Source organism: Vulpes vulpes, chromosome 2, assembly GCF_048418805.1.
Source record: "Vulpes vulpes isolate BD-2025 chromosome 2, VulVul3, whole genome shotgun sequence".
Taxonomy (NCBI): domain Eukaryota; kingdom Metazoa; phylum Chordata; class Mammalia; order Carnivora; family Canidae; genus Vulpes; species Vulpes vulpes.
Window position 1 is genome coordinate 149093714 of NC_132781.1, and position 12026 is coordinate 149105739.

General features: G+C 57.8%; 1 protein-coding gene across 8 annotated transcripts in view; it reads left to right on the forward strand.

Moving 5' to 3' along the window:
- The window catches only part of COL16A1 (collagen type XVI alpha 1 chain), a 48915-nt gene that overhangs the window by 23623 nt on the left and 13266 nt on the right, over window positions 1–12026 (forward strand). For all 8 annotated transcript variants that reach the window (XM_026014340.2, XM_026014341.2, XM_072750430.1 and 5 more), the window contains 13 exons: window positions 42–95; window positions 3381–3434; window positions 3657–3689; window positions 5148–5264; window positions 5348–5389; window positions 5475–5561; window positions 6362–6406; window positions 7335–7379; window positions 9153–9206; window positions 9771–9824; window positions 10304–10357; window positions 11745–11789; window positions 11906–11959. In XM_026014340.2, coding sequence (XP_025870125.2) covers window positions 42–95; window positions 3381–3434; window positions 3657–3689; window positions 5148–5264; window positions 5348–5389; window positions 5475–5561; window positions 6362–6406; window positions 7335–7379; window positions 9153–9206; window positions 9771–9824; window positions 10304–10357; window positions 11745–11789; window positions 11906–11959 — 738 coding nt within the window. The remainder of the gene's footprint in view (window positions 1–41; window positions 96–3380; window positions 3435–3656; window positions 3690–5147; window positions 5265–5347; window positions 5390–5474; window positions 5562–6361; window positions 6407–7334; window positions 7380–9152; window positions 9207–9770; window positions 9825–10303; window positions 10358–11744; window positions 11790–11905; window positions 11960–12026) is intronic.

The window sequence follows — 12026 nt, forward strand, 5'->3', positions numbered from 1 at the left end:
AGAGCTTTCTTTTGGGTCTGATTGCTTCTTTTCTCTCTCAGGGTCCCCCAGGGGTTCCCGGACCACCTGGCCCTCCTGGAATGCCTGGGCTACAGGTAAAAGGGGAGAGAGAATGGGAGTTTGGGAGGGAGGGTGGCAGGGTGGCAGGGCTTGGGCTGTGTGCTGCGCCTCCACCCAACACCTATGCATGCCATCCTCACTCCTCTCCATTCCTGCTCCTCAGAGCGGCATGGGGAGAGGGCCATTGATCCCTTAGGGCAGGCTGTGGGCAGTCCCCGCCTTCTTGAGGAACACCCTGCTGTGTGTTGGCCCAGACACCCTACTGACTCTCGGGCCAAGCTCAGCCCTTGGTCAGCTGTCAGGAACCCAGAATCTGGGTCCAACAATCCTTTACGCTCATGTGGCGCTCCAGTGTTCTGGAGCAGCGTGCGACATTCATTTGTGCAACAAATATCTTTGCACATCCGCTAAGTTACGGCCACTATTTTAGGTGCTAGTACCGTAGCAGGGTGCAAAAATAAAAATCCCTGCCCTCTTAGAGCACACATTCTAGTAAGTGAGGCAGACAATAGGCAAGATAGAGAAATAAAATGGAATACAGCCTGTTGGAAAGTGATCTGTGGTGAGGAGGAAGATAAAGCAGGGTGTGGGGTCAGAAAGTAGGAGGAGGGCAAGGAAGATGTTTGAGAAGAGGGTTGGAAAGAATCCAGACTTAGAGGAAATGAGTGAGTAGGCCCGTGAGGGAGAGCTCCTGACAGTGAAAGCAGGTGCAAAGGCTTGGGGGCGGAACTGGGCCTGACAGTTGGGGGAATAGCAGGGAGGCCAGAGACAGGGAAGGGAGAGCAGTGGGAGTGGAGATCCGTGTGGCACAGTGATGAGAGAGTGCATTCCAGAGCCCGTCAGCCTGACTTTGAATCCCAGCTCTGCCGCATGCTAGCTGTGTGATGCCGGGCAAGTTACTCACCCTTTCTGTCTCACTTCCTTCATTTGTTAAGTGAAGATAATTACAGCATGTACCTCATGGGGCCTTTGTGAATTTTAAACAAGTTAACATGTGCAAAACATGTAGAACCGTGCCTGGCACATAGTAAATGCTTAGGAGGCATTAGCCATCATTAGGCCAGTGATGACTTTTATTATTTTATATCCATTCTCTCGTTAATTTGAGTCTCACATCAACTCTGATAGGCAGATGGTGTTATCCCTAAGTCTCAGCTGGGTAAATGGGCTCCGAGAGGTGAAGTATCTTCCCTGAGGTCGTGTGGCTAGGAATTGGCAGCGCTGGACTGGGCTTCCCTGGTGCCAGGCATCTTCTCCTCGCTGCCACTGACCTGCAGGACAGTTCCCCAGCAGCGTACAGACCAGGTCCCATTCTCTGAAGGTCCTAGGAGGGAGAGGCAGTGGCTTCTGCATATCTGGCTCCCAGCTCCTGAAGAAAGCAGAGCAAAATCACGTGGAAGCTTTTTACAAACTGCTCCCCTACCCCCTACCTCCCGCCCTAGAGATTTTATACATCCCCCGCTGCCACCCTGGGGGTGAGAATCTGTTCTGATGAGTCCCCATTGCTGATGGGAGTCTCTGCCGGGATCCAATTCTCTCTGTCTCGTCAAGAGCTCAGAACTAGAGCCAACTCTCAGTCCCCCATGGGCCAAGCACACATTTACCAAGTGCCCCAGCATCCTGCTGCACCGCCAGGAAATGGGAGTCTGTCTGCAGGGGTCTTGCAGTTTGCTTGGGGAAGCATGAGAGTCATTGCAAAGTGACCCATTAACACACTGATGGAGTGTGAACCCTGCCAAGAGATGCGGGTGGAGAACAAGGCAGAAAAGAGTAGCTGCAGAGTCTGGTCCCAGGCACTGGAGTCCTTGCCCCAAGCCAGTGCCAGAGACCAAGCCGAGGCGGCCATGAATAGGCACCTGCCCTGTGCCAGGCAAGATATGGCTCTTCCTTGTCAGGTCGGCCCTGCAGTCCTTTCAGGAAGGGAGCAGCTCCTGTATTCAGGCTCAGAAATGGGCCGGGAGAGAGAGAGATCATTTATTTGCTCAAGTAATGTAATTTCTTGTAAGCCTCCATCCATTTCCCAGAAGGGGAAACTGAGGCAGGGAAATCAAGCAATGTGCCTGAGGCCAATAGTAGCTAGTGAGTGGGTAATTCTTGGCTTCTCTGGTAGGACAACAGGTGGGACACTTAGTTCTAGGAGGGCAGGGCAGGGAAGTCAACCAAGTATCAGGCTAGAGCTAACCCACGGGCAATGGCAGGTGGAGCAGGGCAGATTAATTTAGGTGCATGAGGATCACGAACAGGTTCATGGTGTCTTCCCTGCGCCAGGCACTGTCCTCAGCCTGTTACCCTGTAAACCCACTCAGGATGCAGAACTAGTGGCACAGGAGCTTGTGGGAGGGAGGCTGACGCCAGTCCTCTTTGGCCTTGGTAGGGCCTGGCCTGGAGCAGGGAGGGCTCGCAGGGGAAGGTGGCATGTTCTTCTGTCGTTGGGAGCTGGCACTTGAAGGGAGGCCAGCTCTCAGTACTGGCCAAGGAATTCCCGGGCGGGGAGAGCCGGGTGTGCGGTGGTGCGTTCACTCAACACGTATTTAATGCACGCCTCCTCTGTGTCTGGAACATACTCCCAGGCCTCCGTGGGGTATTTAATATGCAAATGTGCATTGAGAGCCTGCAGGGGTCACAGGGAGTCCATGTGGCAAACACCTCACCTGAGTTCCTCACACTCACAGTGTCCTTTACGCCTCACTGTAAACCATCCTTGTTCCACAGATAAGGAAACTGAGGCACAGAGATTTTTTTTTTTCCAAGTAAGCTGGCAGAAATTACCAGTGAAGTAGTAAGGGGCTTACACCTGCATAGGTCTGGCTCCCAAGCCCCCGCCTTGCTGTGTCCACAGGTGTTCTGGGGAATGTCTTTTGTGGAAGGTGCTGGAATCATGGTTAAGAGTCAATGGTCCTGACTCCAAATCTCACCTCTGCCCTTTGCTCTTTTTGTGACCTTGGGCAAGTTACTTAGCCTCTCTGAAGTCTTTGTTCTGCATTCAATCTCATTGAATCAACGCTATGATTCGATGAGATTATAGAGGAGCTGTATGAGAAAGAAATGTCATTACTTATGATGTGGAAGCCCCTCTGCCTGACTTTGGACGTTCCTCTAACTCCCTGCTGGACTGGTTTTGCGGGGGGGAGGTCATCCTTCTGGACCTCCTCAACTGTCCCCACAAATGGTCTGGAGATTCTGAGCTAAGGATGGATGCCAGCCTTGCACCAGCCGGGGTCTTGGTTCTGCAGGAAGAGAAGGGGCAGTGGGGATGGTGGGCACGAAGCAGGGTTGCCTTCGGGTTCAAGTCCACTCACTCAGTATCTTCTTGGCGGCAGGGATTGCCTGGAAACACTGGTCTGCCTGGACAGCCTGGGCTCACCGCCGAACTGGTAGGTACTGGTGGGGCACTGTGGGCCCTGCGCAGCCCCCTCCCCACCATTCCCAGGGACGAGCTTGCCTGTGCCAGCTCCCTTAGCTGCAGTGGGGGCCCTCTTCCTTCCCTCCTGCAAGGCATGGAGAAGCCAGGGTGGCCTGTGGCTTCCTTCTGATCCCATCAGTCCCCCACCCCCTTCCCCTCACCTGCCTGAGCCCTCCCATCTTGTCTCCTGCAGGGGTCCTTACCAATAGAACAGCACCTCCTTAAGGTAAGAGGGTAAGAGGAAAGGAGGAGGAATTGGCAGAGAAGCCTCCTAATGGGATCGCTGTGGGAAGTGCTCAGCACCACACAGGGAGAGCTGCAGACACGATGGGGCTGTTGGTGAGGGAACATGCATTTTCCAAGCATCTGGCACCGAGGGTGACACAGGCCTCCTGTGCTTAGTCGCCTCTGGAAACAAGACCTGGATTCTCCTCTCCACCAGTTCCACATCCTCCGGGGTTTCTCCAGAGCTCCCCTCCCCCGCCATCCTGGTCACCCCCTTCTAGTACTGGCCAGCCAGAGCCCTGGACCTACCACTATCCCCGAGGGCCTGGATAGGCCAGAGCATGAGGACTGCCTGCCCTGCCACCACTCACCCCGGCCCTGCTTTGGACAGCAGATGTCTCCAGAAGTAGCTTCCTGTCGGATTAACCTTCTGACAGCAGCTGCAGGTTGGATCACCATGGAGTGTGGCAATGAAGCCCCATTTCTTCTCCCTTTGGCTCCTGGCAAGCCGAGGATACCCCAAGTCCTGCCCCTAGGCAGGTGATTGCATGACTCCAAATGCAGGATTCGACAAGTGCTCTGTGGAGGACCTCAAACTGGAACTGAGTGTGTGGTCTGGAGAAGGGGTCAGATGGCACCCCAGAGGAAGACTTGACCTGTGGACAGAGTGCCACCTCAGACCAAAGCAGAGCAGAGTCCAGCACAGGCTCCCACTTACCTGAGACAAGTCACACTGTCTCTTTGAGCATCGGCTTTCTCATCTCCAGAATGCTTATAAGATTACCTGCCTCATTGCACTGTCAGGAGCGAATGTGATAATGTGCAAAGGCCTATTACAATGGCTGGCATCATGGGTGCTGAGTCAATGCCAGCCATTATCACTGGGCTCTGCATTGAACAGTGAATGTAGATCCTGCCCAGAGGTCCAGGGACACTCCTCCACAGATGGGTGAACCAAGGAGCCCATGACAGTCAGAATCTACTGGGGCAGGAGGGCAAGCCACATCCCAGAGGGTGTCTGCAAAGGGCCTGGCTCCTCCTGCAGCTGCTCCTTTGCACCCTTGGGCAGAGAAGCTGTGGTTGGAGCCGGCCTTTTCAGCCTGAATCCTCGTGGCGTGTCCTCACAGTGGGTGCAGGTTGCAGGAACAGCCGGGACAGATGGTCCCTCTGCAGGCCCCTCCGCCTCCTCCCACACGCCTGTCTGGAAAGTGGCTTTGGCTTGGCCCCACAGAGCTGCTTCCTGGAGGAAACTCAAAGCCAGTGCTGGGATTGGGTCCCCTGAGGATGGAGCGAAGCTACCGCAGGGATATGGCTGGGGAGAGAGAGTGTGTGTGGGCGAGGGGAGGGGGGACGGCTGGGCAGGGCGCCCTGGCTGAGCTCGGGGTGGGGTTCCCCCATTCGGCCCGCCCTGGCCTTCTGGGACCCATGCCCCGCTGCCCTCTCCTGTCTCTCTCGTCAGAGCATCTGCGGGGACTGTGTCCAGGGGCAGACAGCCCACCCAGTGGGGCTCCTGGAAAAAGGAGAGAAGGGAGACCAGGGTATCCCCGGCGTGCCAGGCCTGGACAGCTGTGCCCGGGTAGGAGGCTGGGCTCCGGGGTGGCCTGGTGGAGGGAGAGCGCTCGACTGCCTCACCTGACGGAGGGCCTTTGTCCTCCTCAGTGCTTTGTGGAGCGGGAGCGCCCAAGAGCTGAGGAGGCCCGGGTGAGTGGCCCCTGCTCCTCGCCCGTGCCCGGGGCTTCCAGGGAGGGCCCTGGCTGCTCAGCTCACCGTCCCCATCCCACTCCAGGGAGACAACGGTGAGGGGGATCCAGGCTGTGCTGGAAGCCCCGGCCTGCCCGGTCCTCCGGGACTGCCCGGCCAGAGAGGAGAAGAGGTAAGGCCTCGGCCGGGCCCTTGTCTGGGCAGGGCTCCAAGGGGGCTGGTTTCTCCACGCAAGTGGCCTTCAGGTCCTGGGGATGGGTTTCATTCCTGCCAAATGTCCTCCTGGGCCCTCCGGTGGTGCCCTGTCTCTTGGGAGTCTTTCGGGGGGCTCTGAGTCTCAGGTCACCTGGCATGTCTCATGGCTCTGACTCCCTTGCTCTGCTGGCACACTGGCCGCTCTTGGCCCAGAGGACACCTTTCTGCTCCCGCCAGCTGCTTCGCCTGCCTGCATCTCTTCTCTGGGGCTCGTTCCTTTGCCCCTTCCACCCTTTGCACAGAGATCACCTTCTCAGGGAGACTTCCCCTGACATCTTGAAAACTGACCACCCCCCACCAACCCTAAAACCTCTAGTCCATGCAGTGCACGTGTCACCCTCTGAATACTATGTATTTCATTTATTTAGGAAATACATCTCAGCATCTGCTGAGCACCACATGCCAGCCCCTGTTTTATTTGTTACCGTCCACCTCTCCCCTAGACTGTCAGTGCCACAAGGCAGGGATTTTTTATGTTTGGTTTATTGCTGTGTACCCAGCACCTGGGCTAGTGCCTGGGACATAATAGCTGCTCAATAAATGTTTGTTGGATGATTGAATGAACTGAATGAAAGGTGTACTATCAGCTAAAATGGCCCTGTTTTGCCATCCCTCTGTTGACTCTGGCTGTGGTGAGCTGGGAGGAAGGCTGCAGAGATCCTGGGGCTCTGTGGGGGCCTGAGCCTCTTCCTCCATTTCCCTTGGCTTCCTTTGCAGGGTCCGCCTGGCATGAGGGGCTCCCCGGGTCCTCCAGGCCCTATTGTAAGTATCCGTGGTTTCCTGGCCCACTTGAGAAGCTCTTGAAAGGGTCCTGATGCCCAGACACCATTCTTCTGTCTTGTATCCAGGAAGCTGGGCAGGGCAGAAGGAGGGAAATTCTACTGCCCACTCCTTTCCCTCATCAGAGCATCGGTGGGGACTGTGGACTCCCACCAACCGAGCCCCTGGAACTGGCCTGCTCCATCCTGCTCTGCCTATGGTCCTGCTTAGGGGGAGGCCCTCAAGGGCACCCGCTTGTCTCCCTGTCCCCATCCCTACACTGTCCTACACAATGGTCCCACGCTCCCCAGCGGGAGGGCCTAGACGTCTGGCTTGTGGTCTTGGCTGCCAGGAAAGTGTGTGGCAACCTGACCAGATTCCTTCATGCCTCCACGCCACCAGTTGCTACAGGGGCTAGGGGCTAACACAGAACTGCCCCATGTTGCTCTGTAGAGCCATCTCTAGGGCAGGTCTACAGAGGCCAGACCAGGGATGTCTCCCCTGGAGTCCTCCATGGTGTTGCTATGGCAGGAAAATAGAAGTGATCAGGGAAGATGGAAAGAACCAAAAATGCTTTCTTTGGAGAACAAGTGGCTGGTGGCGAGTCACCTTAGAAGCAGGGAGCCACCCAGCTGGGGGCATCTGGAGGTCAGGTTGCTGGCGTGATGGGCTTGCACCCCAGCAAGGGTGTCCAGCTGGACTCGAGAGAACTTGGCAAGGGCCCTTTGACTCTGGGGGCTATTTCTTATCTCTGCTGATGGCGGAGCCATTCTTCCTGGAGCCAAGGGGAGGAGTGGGTGTCTTCAATGAGTCTCTTTTCCAGCCACCTTGGAAATATTCCTGTGATCTCCTCTCCCCACGACCCCCTGCCCCAGATGATGCCCAGGGTGACTGTGCTTATGAGTTGTGACCTGCCTGTCTCTCCCACCAGGGCCCTCCAGGTTTTCCTGGTGCTGTTGGCTCCCCCGGATTGCCTGTAAGAACCTAGCACTGCTCAGCCTCCCCCCACCACCGCCAGCCAGCTCTCTGTGGCTTTTGCTTGTCTCCCTTCCTGTGGAGCCCTCCCCCTCCCTCCTCCCCCTTCCCCCCTCCCCCCTCCATGTTGTCTTTGGTCCCTGCAGGCACATAACGACACAGGTTCCTTGAGGGCCCAGCCGCTTGGACATCTTCCGGTCTCTGACTTCCTTCACTTCTCCCTCTGCTCCTGCTTCTTTCGTCAACTCCCCACCCTCCCCCGCCTAAGGTCTCCTTTCTCTCTCCCCCCCAAACCCACATCACTGCCCCCCCTCCCCCAACCCAGGCCAGGGAGCTGTTTCACCTTCTTATTTGAAGCTGGTGCCTCTAGGGGCCTCTTGATTCCTCCCTTCTCACTTCTGCCTCCTGCTTCTCCCACCTTTGCTGTTGACTAAAGATTTGCTGGAAGTAGTTCTTGGGGCCCTGCCAGGCACCTGGCACAGAGCCCGGCAGAGATGCCAAAGCTTTAGGGCTTCACATTGCAGGCTGGCACAGGTTGCTGCCCCGCTGCTCGGCAGGGCCGTCCACGGGCACCCCAGGGATCCGAAGGTAGCCCTGCTTGCACTTTCCCATCGTCCTAGAGGAACCTCGCAGCTTCCTCCTCTTCCTCTCCTCTTCCTTGGCTCCAGGCCCCGTCTGCTGCTCCAAAGGCTGGGCGTGTGATGCCAGCCAGTCGGGTTTCTGGGTGTCGTGGGGCCCTGCCCCTCTGCGCCCGGCGCCCGGGTCTGCGCCTTCTGCCGGGTGTCGTTAATTGCTCTGCCTTCGTCATCGTCACAAGTGTGTTTAAATCATCCCCAGCCTCACTGTTGCTCCGTCCTGGGTCACGGAAACTAACCTCCTGTTTGTCGGATTTGGTGTTCCTGGGGCCTGGCTCCTCTCCTCCCAGGCCTGGTGATGGAGGCTCAGGGAGCAGGGCCCTGCCTTGTCACAGCTCCATCTGTCCCCACGTCCTCATCCTGGCCGGACTTTGTCTGTTTCTGCTTGCTTGGGTGAAGGGGCCATCTGTCCGTCTAGCCATCTGTCTTGTGTTGTGGAAAGGTTTGGGTACCGTCTCGTGAGGGCACGGGAGAGAAGGGGCAGACACAGCCCCTTAATGCTGTGGCAAATCCACAAAGGTCAGGGTGAGGGGTGGGGGCTCTGGCTTTGATCGAAAGTGATACCCCTTTCCACCCCAAAAAGTGACAGTGACTGCTCTGGAGGGAGCAGGCTGCTCTGGGGGCCTTCCCATGTCTCTCCCCTGCATCCCTAAAAGAAGTTGACTTGTGGCTGGGGGTGGGGGTGTACAGGTAAGTGTTGGGTTTCCAGTGATACATTTTGGTAGCGGAACATCACAGAGGGATACCTGTCCTGACAGCTGCCCCTTGGGGGAGCACACACGTGTCAACCCCCTAAAGATACACCCCAGCCAGTTCCCAAAGGGGCACATCAGTGACAGTCACCTGCCTGAGAGGTACCCTCTGAGCGTCACCTACCTGGGGAGGGGGAGCATATCTCTGTAGTTACCTGTCTTGGGGGTATGTTCTTAGAGGTACCCCTAGGTGGGAGTCTATGCCTCTCACAGTTATCCTTCTGGGGTATACCCCACGGTCACCCTGCTGGTGACCCTGGAGTGGAGGCATCAGCAATGCCCAGCTCTGCTGGCCTGGGGATGGAAGGCTGCAGGACAGGGAAGAGGAGTTGGGGGCTGGGTGGGGACTGCCCTCCCTGGCAGGTCCTCATGATTTTTCTCTTCAAGGGTCTTCAAGGGGAGCGAGGCCTCAGGGGCCCGACAGGAGAGAAGGGAGAACCGGTAAGCAGGCACTGGCCACTCGGGGAAGGAGATGGTGAGCAGCCCTGGGGAGGCAAAGGTGGGCCCTCGGGGATAGTTGCCCAGTGGACGATGGGAGGCCGACTCCTTCTGAAACTGTCTGCCCTGAACCCTCGGATTGGGGGTCTTCACACCCCATCAGGATCAAAGGAGGCTGAACTCCAAGTGCCCTGACTCCCTGGAAGGGGCAAACAGCTCCCCCTCCTGGCTTCCAGCAGCGTCCTGGGGGCTCCTCCCTCCCTCCTCCTCCTGCAGCATTCAGTTGGCCCTTCCACGCCCCACTTTCCAACTCCCCTTCTCATCCTTCCTGCTCTGGGCCTTTTCTCTGGCTCAGCTCCCAGGGTTCTGGCCGGGCTGGCCCTGTCACCTAGCCCCAGGCTCTTGGTGGCGGTCTCAGCCAAAGGAACCTGGGCCTCTGGGGGCATGCTGGCCCAGGGTAGTGGCTGCCCTGGGATGGGCATCCTGGCTATGGCTACTCTATTTGCCCTTGGTGGAGTAGACAGAAATGTTGAGGGGCTGGTCCATAATGTCAACCTTTCTTTGTAGGGTCCTCCAGGGCAACCTGGCTACCCAGGTGCCATGGGCCCCCCAGGACTGCCCGTGAGTATGGGGATGCTGGTGTGGCTTAGCAGAGCCTCGGGGTGGTGGTCGGGGTGGGAGCAGGCTGATGCATCTCCCCAGCAGGCTCCCTCCCTCCTAAGCATTTTGGCTTGTGCCTCTGCCAGGCTGTCAGTGCAGGGGTCCCCAAAGCCCCTGTGACAGAGCAGCTTGGCCCTGCCACCCCACTTGGGCACTGCACACTGAGGTGCCAGGCTCTCAGAGCGCCCAGCCCCCAGCCTGGGACCTGCCTCCTGGGGGGAGGGGCAGGAGAGCAGGGGAGACCACCAGAAGCCTACCCTGGGCAGGAGCCTGCTGGGTGGACATGTCCCCACTTTCCATGGTGCCCCCGCTCCCCCAGCCCTTGTCCTCGTCCTCGTCGCCGGTGCCAGCGTGTGCCAGCTGCAGTCTCCACCCCTCGCATTAGCACCGTGACGGCGGGCCACGGGGCTAATTCGGCTCTCTCTCTGCTCACTTGTCAGGGCATCAAGGGGGAACGGGGCTACATCGGGCCCCCGGGAGAGAAGGGAGAATCGGTGAGTCTAAGCCCGGGCTCTGGGGCTCCGCACGGTCAGGAAGAAAGCGTCCCTGCCCCACCTCCACCGCCACCACTAATGCCGTCGGAGACTTTCCCAGCAGCCGTGGAGGGAGAGATGTGACCCCAGCTTCCCTGCCCCCTGGGTCGCTCCAGCTGGGCGCACACGCAGGCAGCAGGCAGCAGGCAGTGGAGGCTGGTTGCCCAGAGGAGGCTGAGGGGAGGCCAGAAAGAGGATCCCAGGAGGTTTTGTGGAAATGGGCTGGCAGAGGCTGCCAGGGGGCAGGGGGCCTGGAGTCGGCCCTCAGGAGATCCTCCTCCTCCCCTGCAAAGGTGGGCGGGCAGGCCGGCAGGCAGGGCAGGCCTTGGGAGGGCCAGGCCTGGGACCCCAGACCCAGAGTGGAACCTGGCCTGATGCCGCAAGCCCAGAGCCACTCTTCCAGGCTGGGTGAGTGCAGGAGCAAGGGCTGTTATCAGGTGAGGACATCACATCAGTGAGGTTATCCCTGAGGCTCAGGAAGGGATGTGGCTCGCCCAGCACGCTGCAGCTAGTTAGTGAGTGAGTTAGGGCAGAGCCTGGACTTGACCCCAAGTCCATCTGTGACCACCCTGCCCAACCTTAGTCTTGCCTTCCCTCCACATGTCAGTGAGGCCTGGGTGGGATATAGCAGACCTGATGTGCATTTACTCAATAACAGACATTCTTCAAGGGCCTTCTGGGTGCTGGGCTATTCTGAGGGTGTCACAGTGCATAAAACAGGCACTTGTGCCCCTTGCCTTCAGGGGGCTCACATTCCAGTGAGCGAGGCAGATAACAGATGAATAAGCCAATGCATATAAATGATGAGAAAGCAATGGAGGAAAGAGCAGGGTTAGGGACTGGCTGAAGTACAGGGTGCTATTAGAGGATAGGTAGCCCTCTCTGAGGAGGTGCTGTTTGAGCTGAGCCCAGAATAGAGTGAAGGGTGGGGGAGGCATATAGCTATCTGTCCTGGGGAATCCCACAGGGGGAAGAGATTGAAGCCATCTAATCCCTTGGTAAGGTTTTAAGAACCCCAGAAAGGGTGGGGGAAGGGTAGGCATTCTAGGGAGAAGGGACAGCTGTGCAAAGGCCCAGGGGTATGAATGCATAGAGTATATTCAGAGAACAGCAGTCTGACCAAGTGAGGCAGAAAAGACAGGGAGAGGGAAGTGAAGCAGGGAAGGGTGGTTGGTACCAGGTCACAGGAGGCCTCAAAACCCAGCACTGGTAGAAAGTGTATATACTTTATTCAGTCAGACAGGGGGGAGCCTCTGCCTCTGTTCCCCCCCATCTGTCCCCCCACCCCATCCCCTGACCTCCTACCTCCCCCAGTCAGAATGCCTGATTCTGCTCTTTGTCTGCCCAGGGCCCACCAGGATCTGAAGGTCTCCCAGGTCCCGCAGGCCCAGCGGTGAGTGAAGAAGGAGACAGGGGACTGTGGACATGGGGACTCCTGGTCCTGGTCCAGCCCTGGGGTCGAAGGGAAGAAAGACTGGGTTCCAGCTGCATTGTTTTCTGTGGCGACAGGGTCCCCGAGGAGAGCGAGGACCCCAAGGGAACTCGGGAGAGAAGGGTGACCAGGTGAGTGACTGCAGGATGTAGCTGGCTGTCCTGACAGTGGGGGAGGGCCGGGGGGTGGGCACAGAGG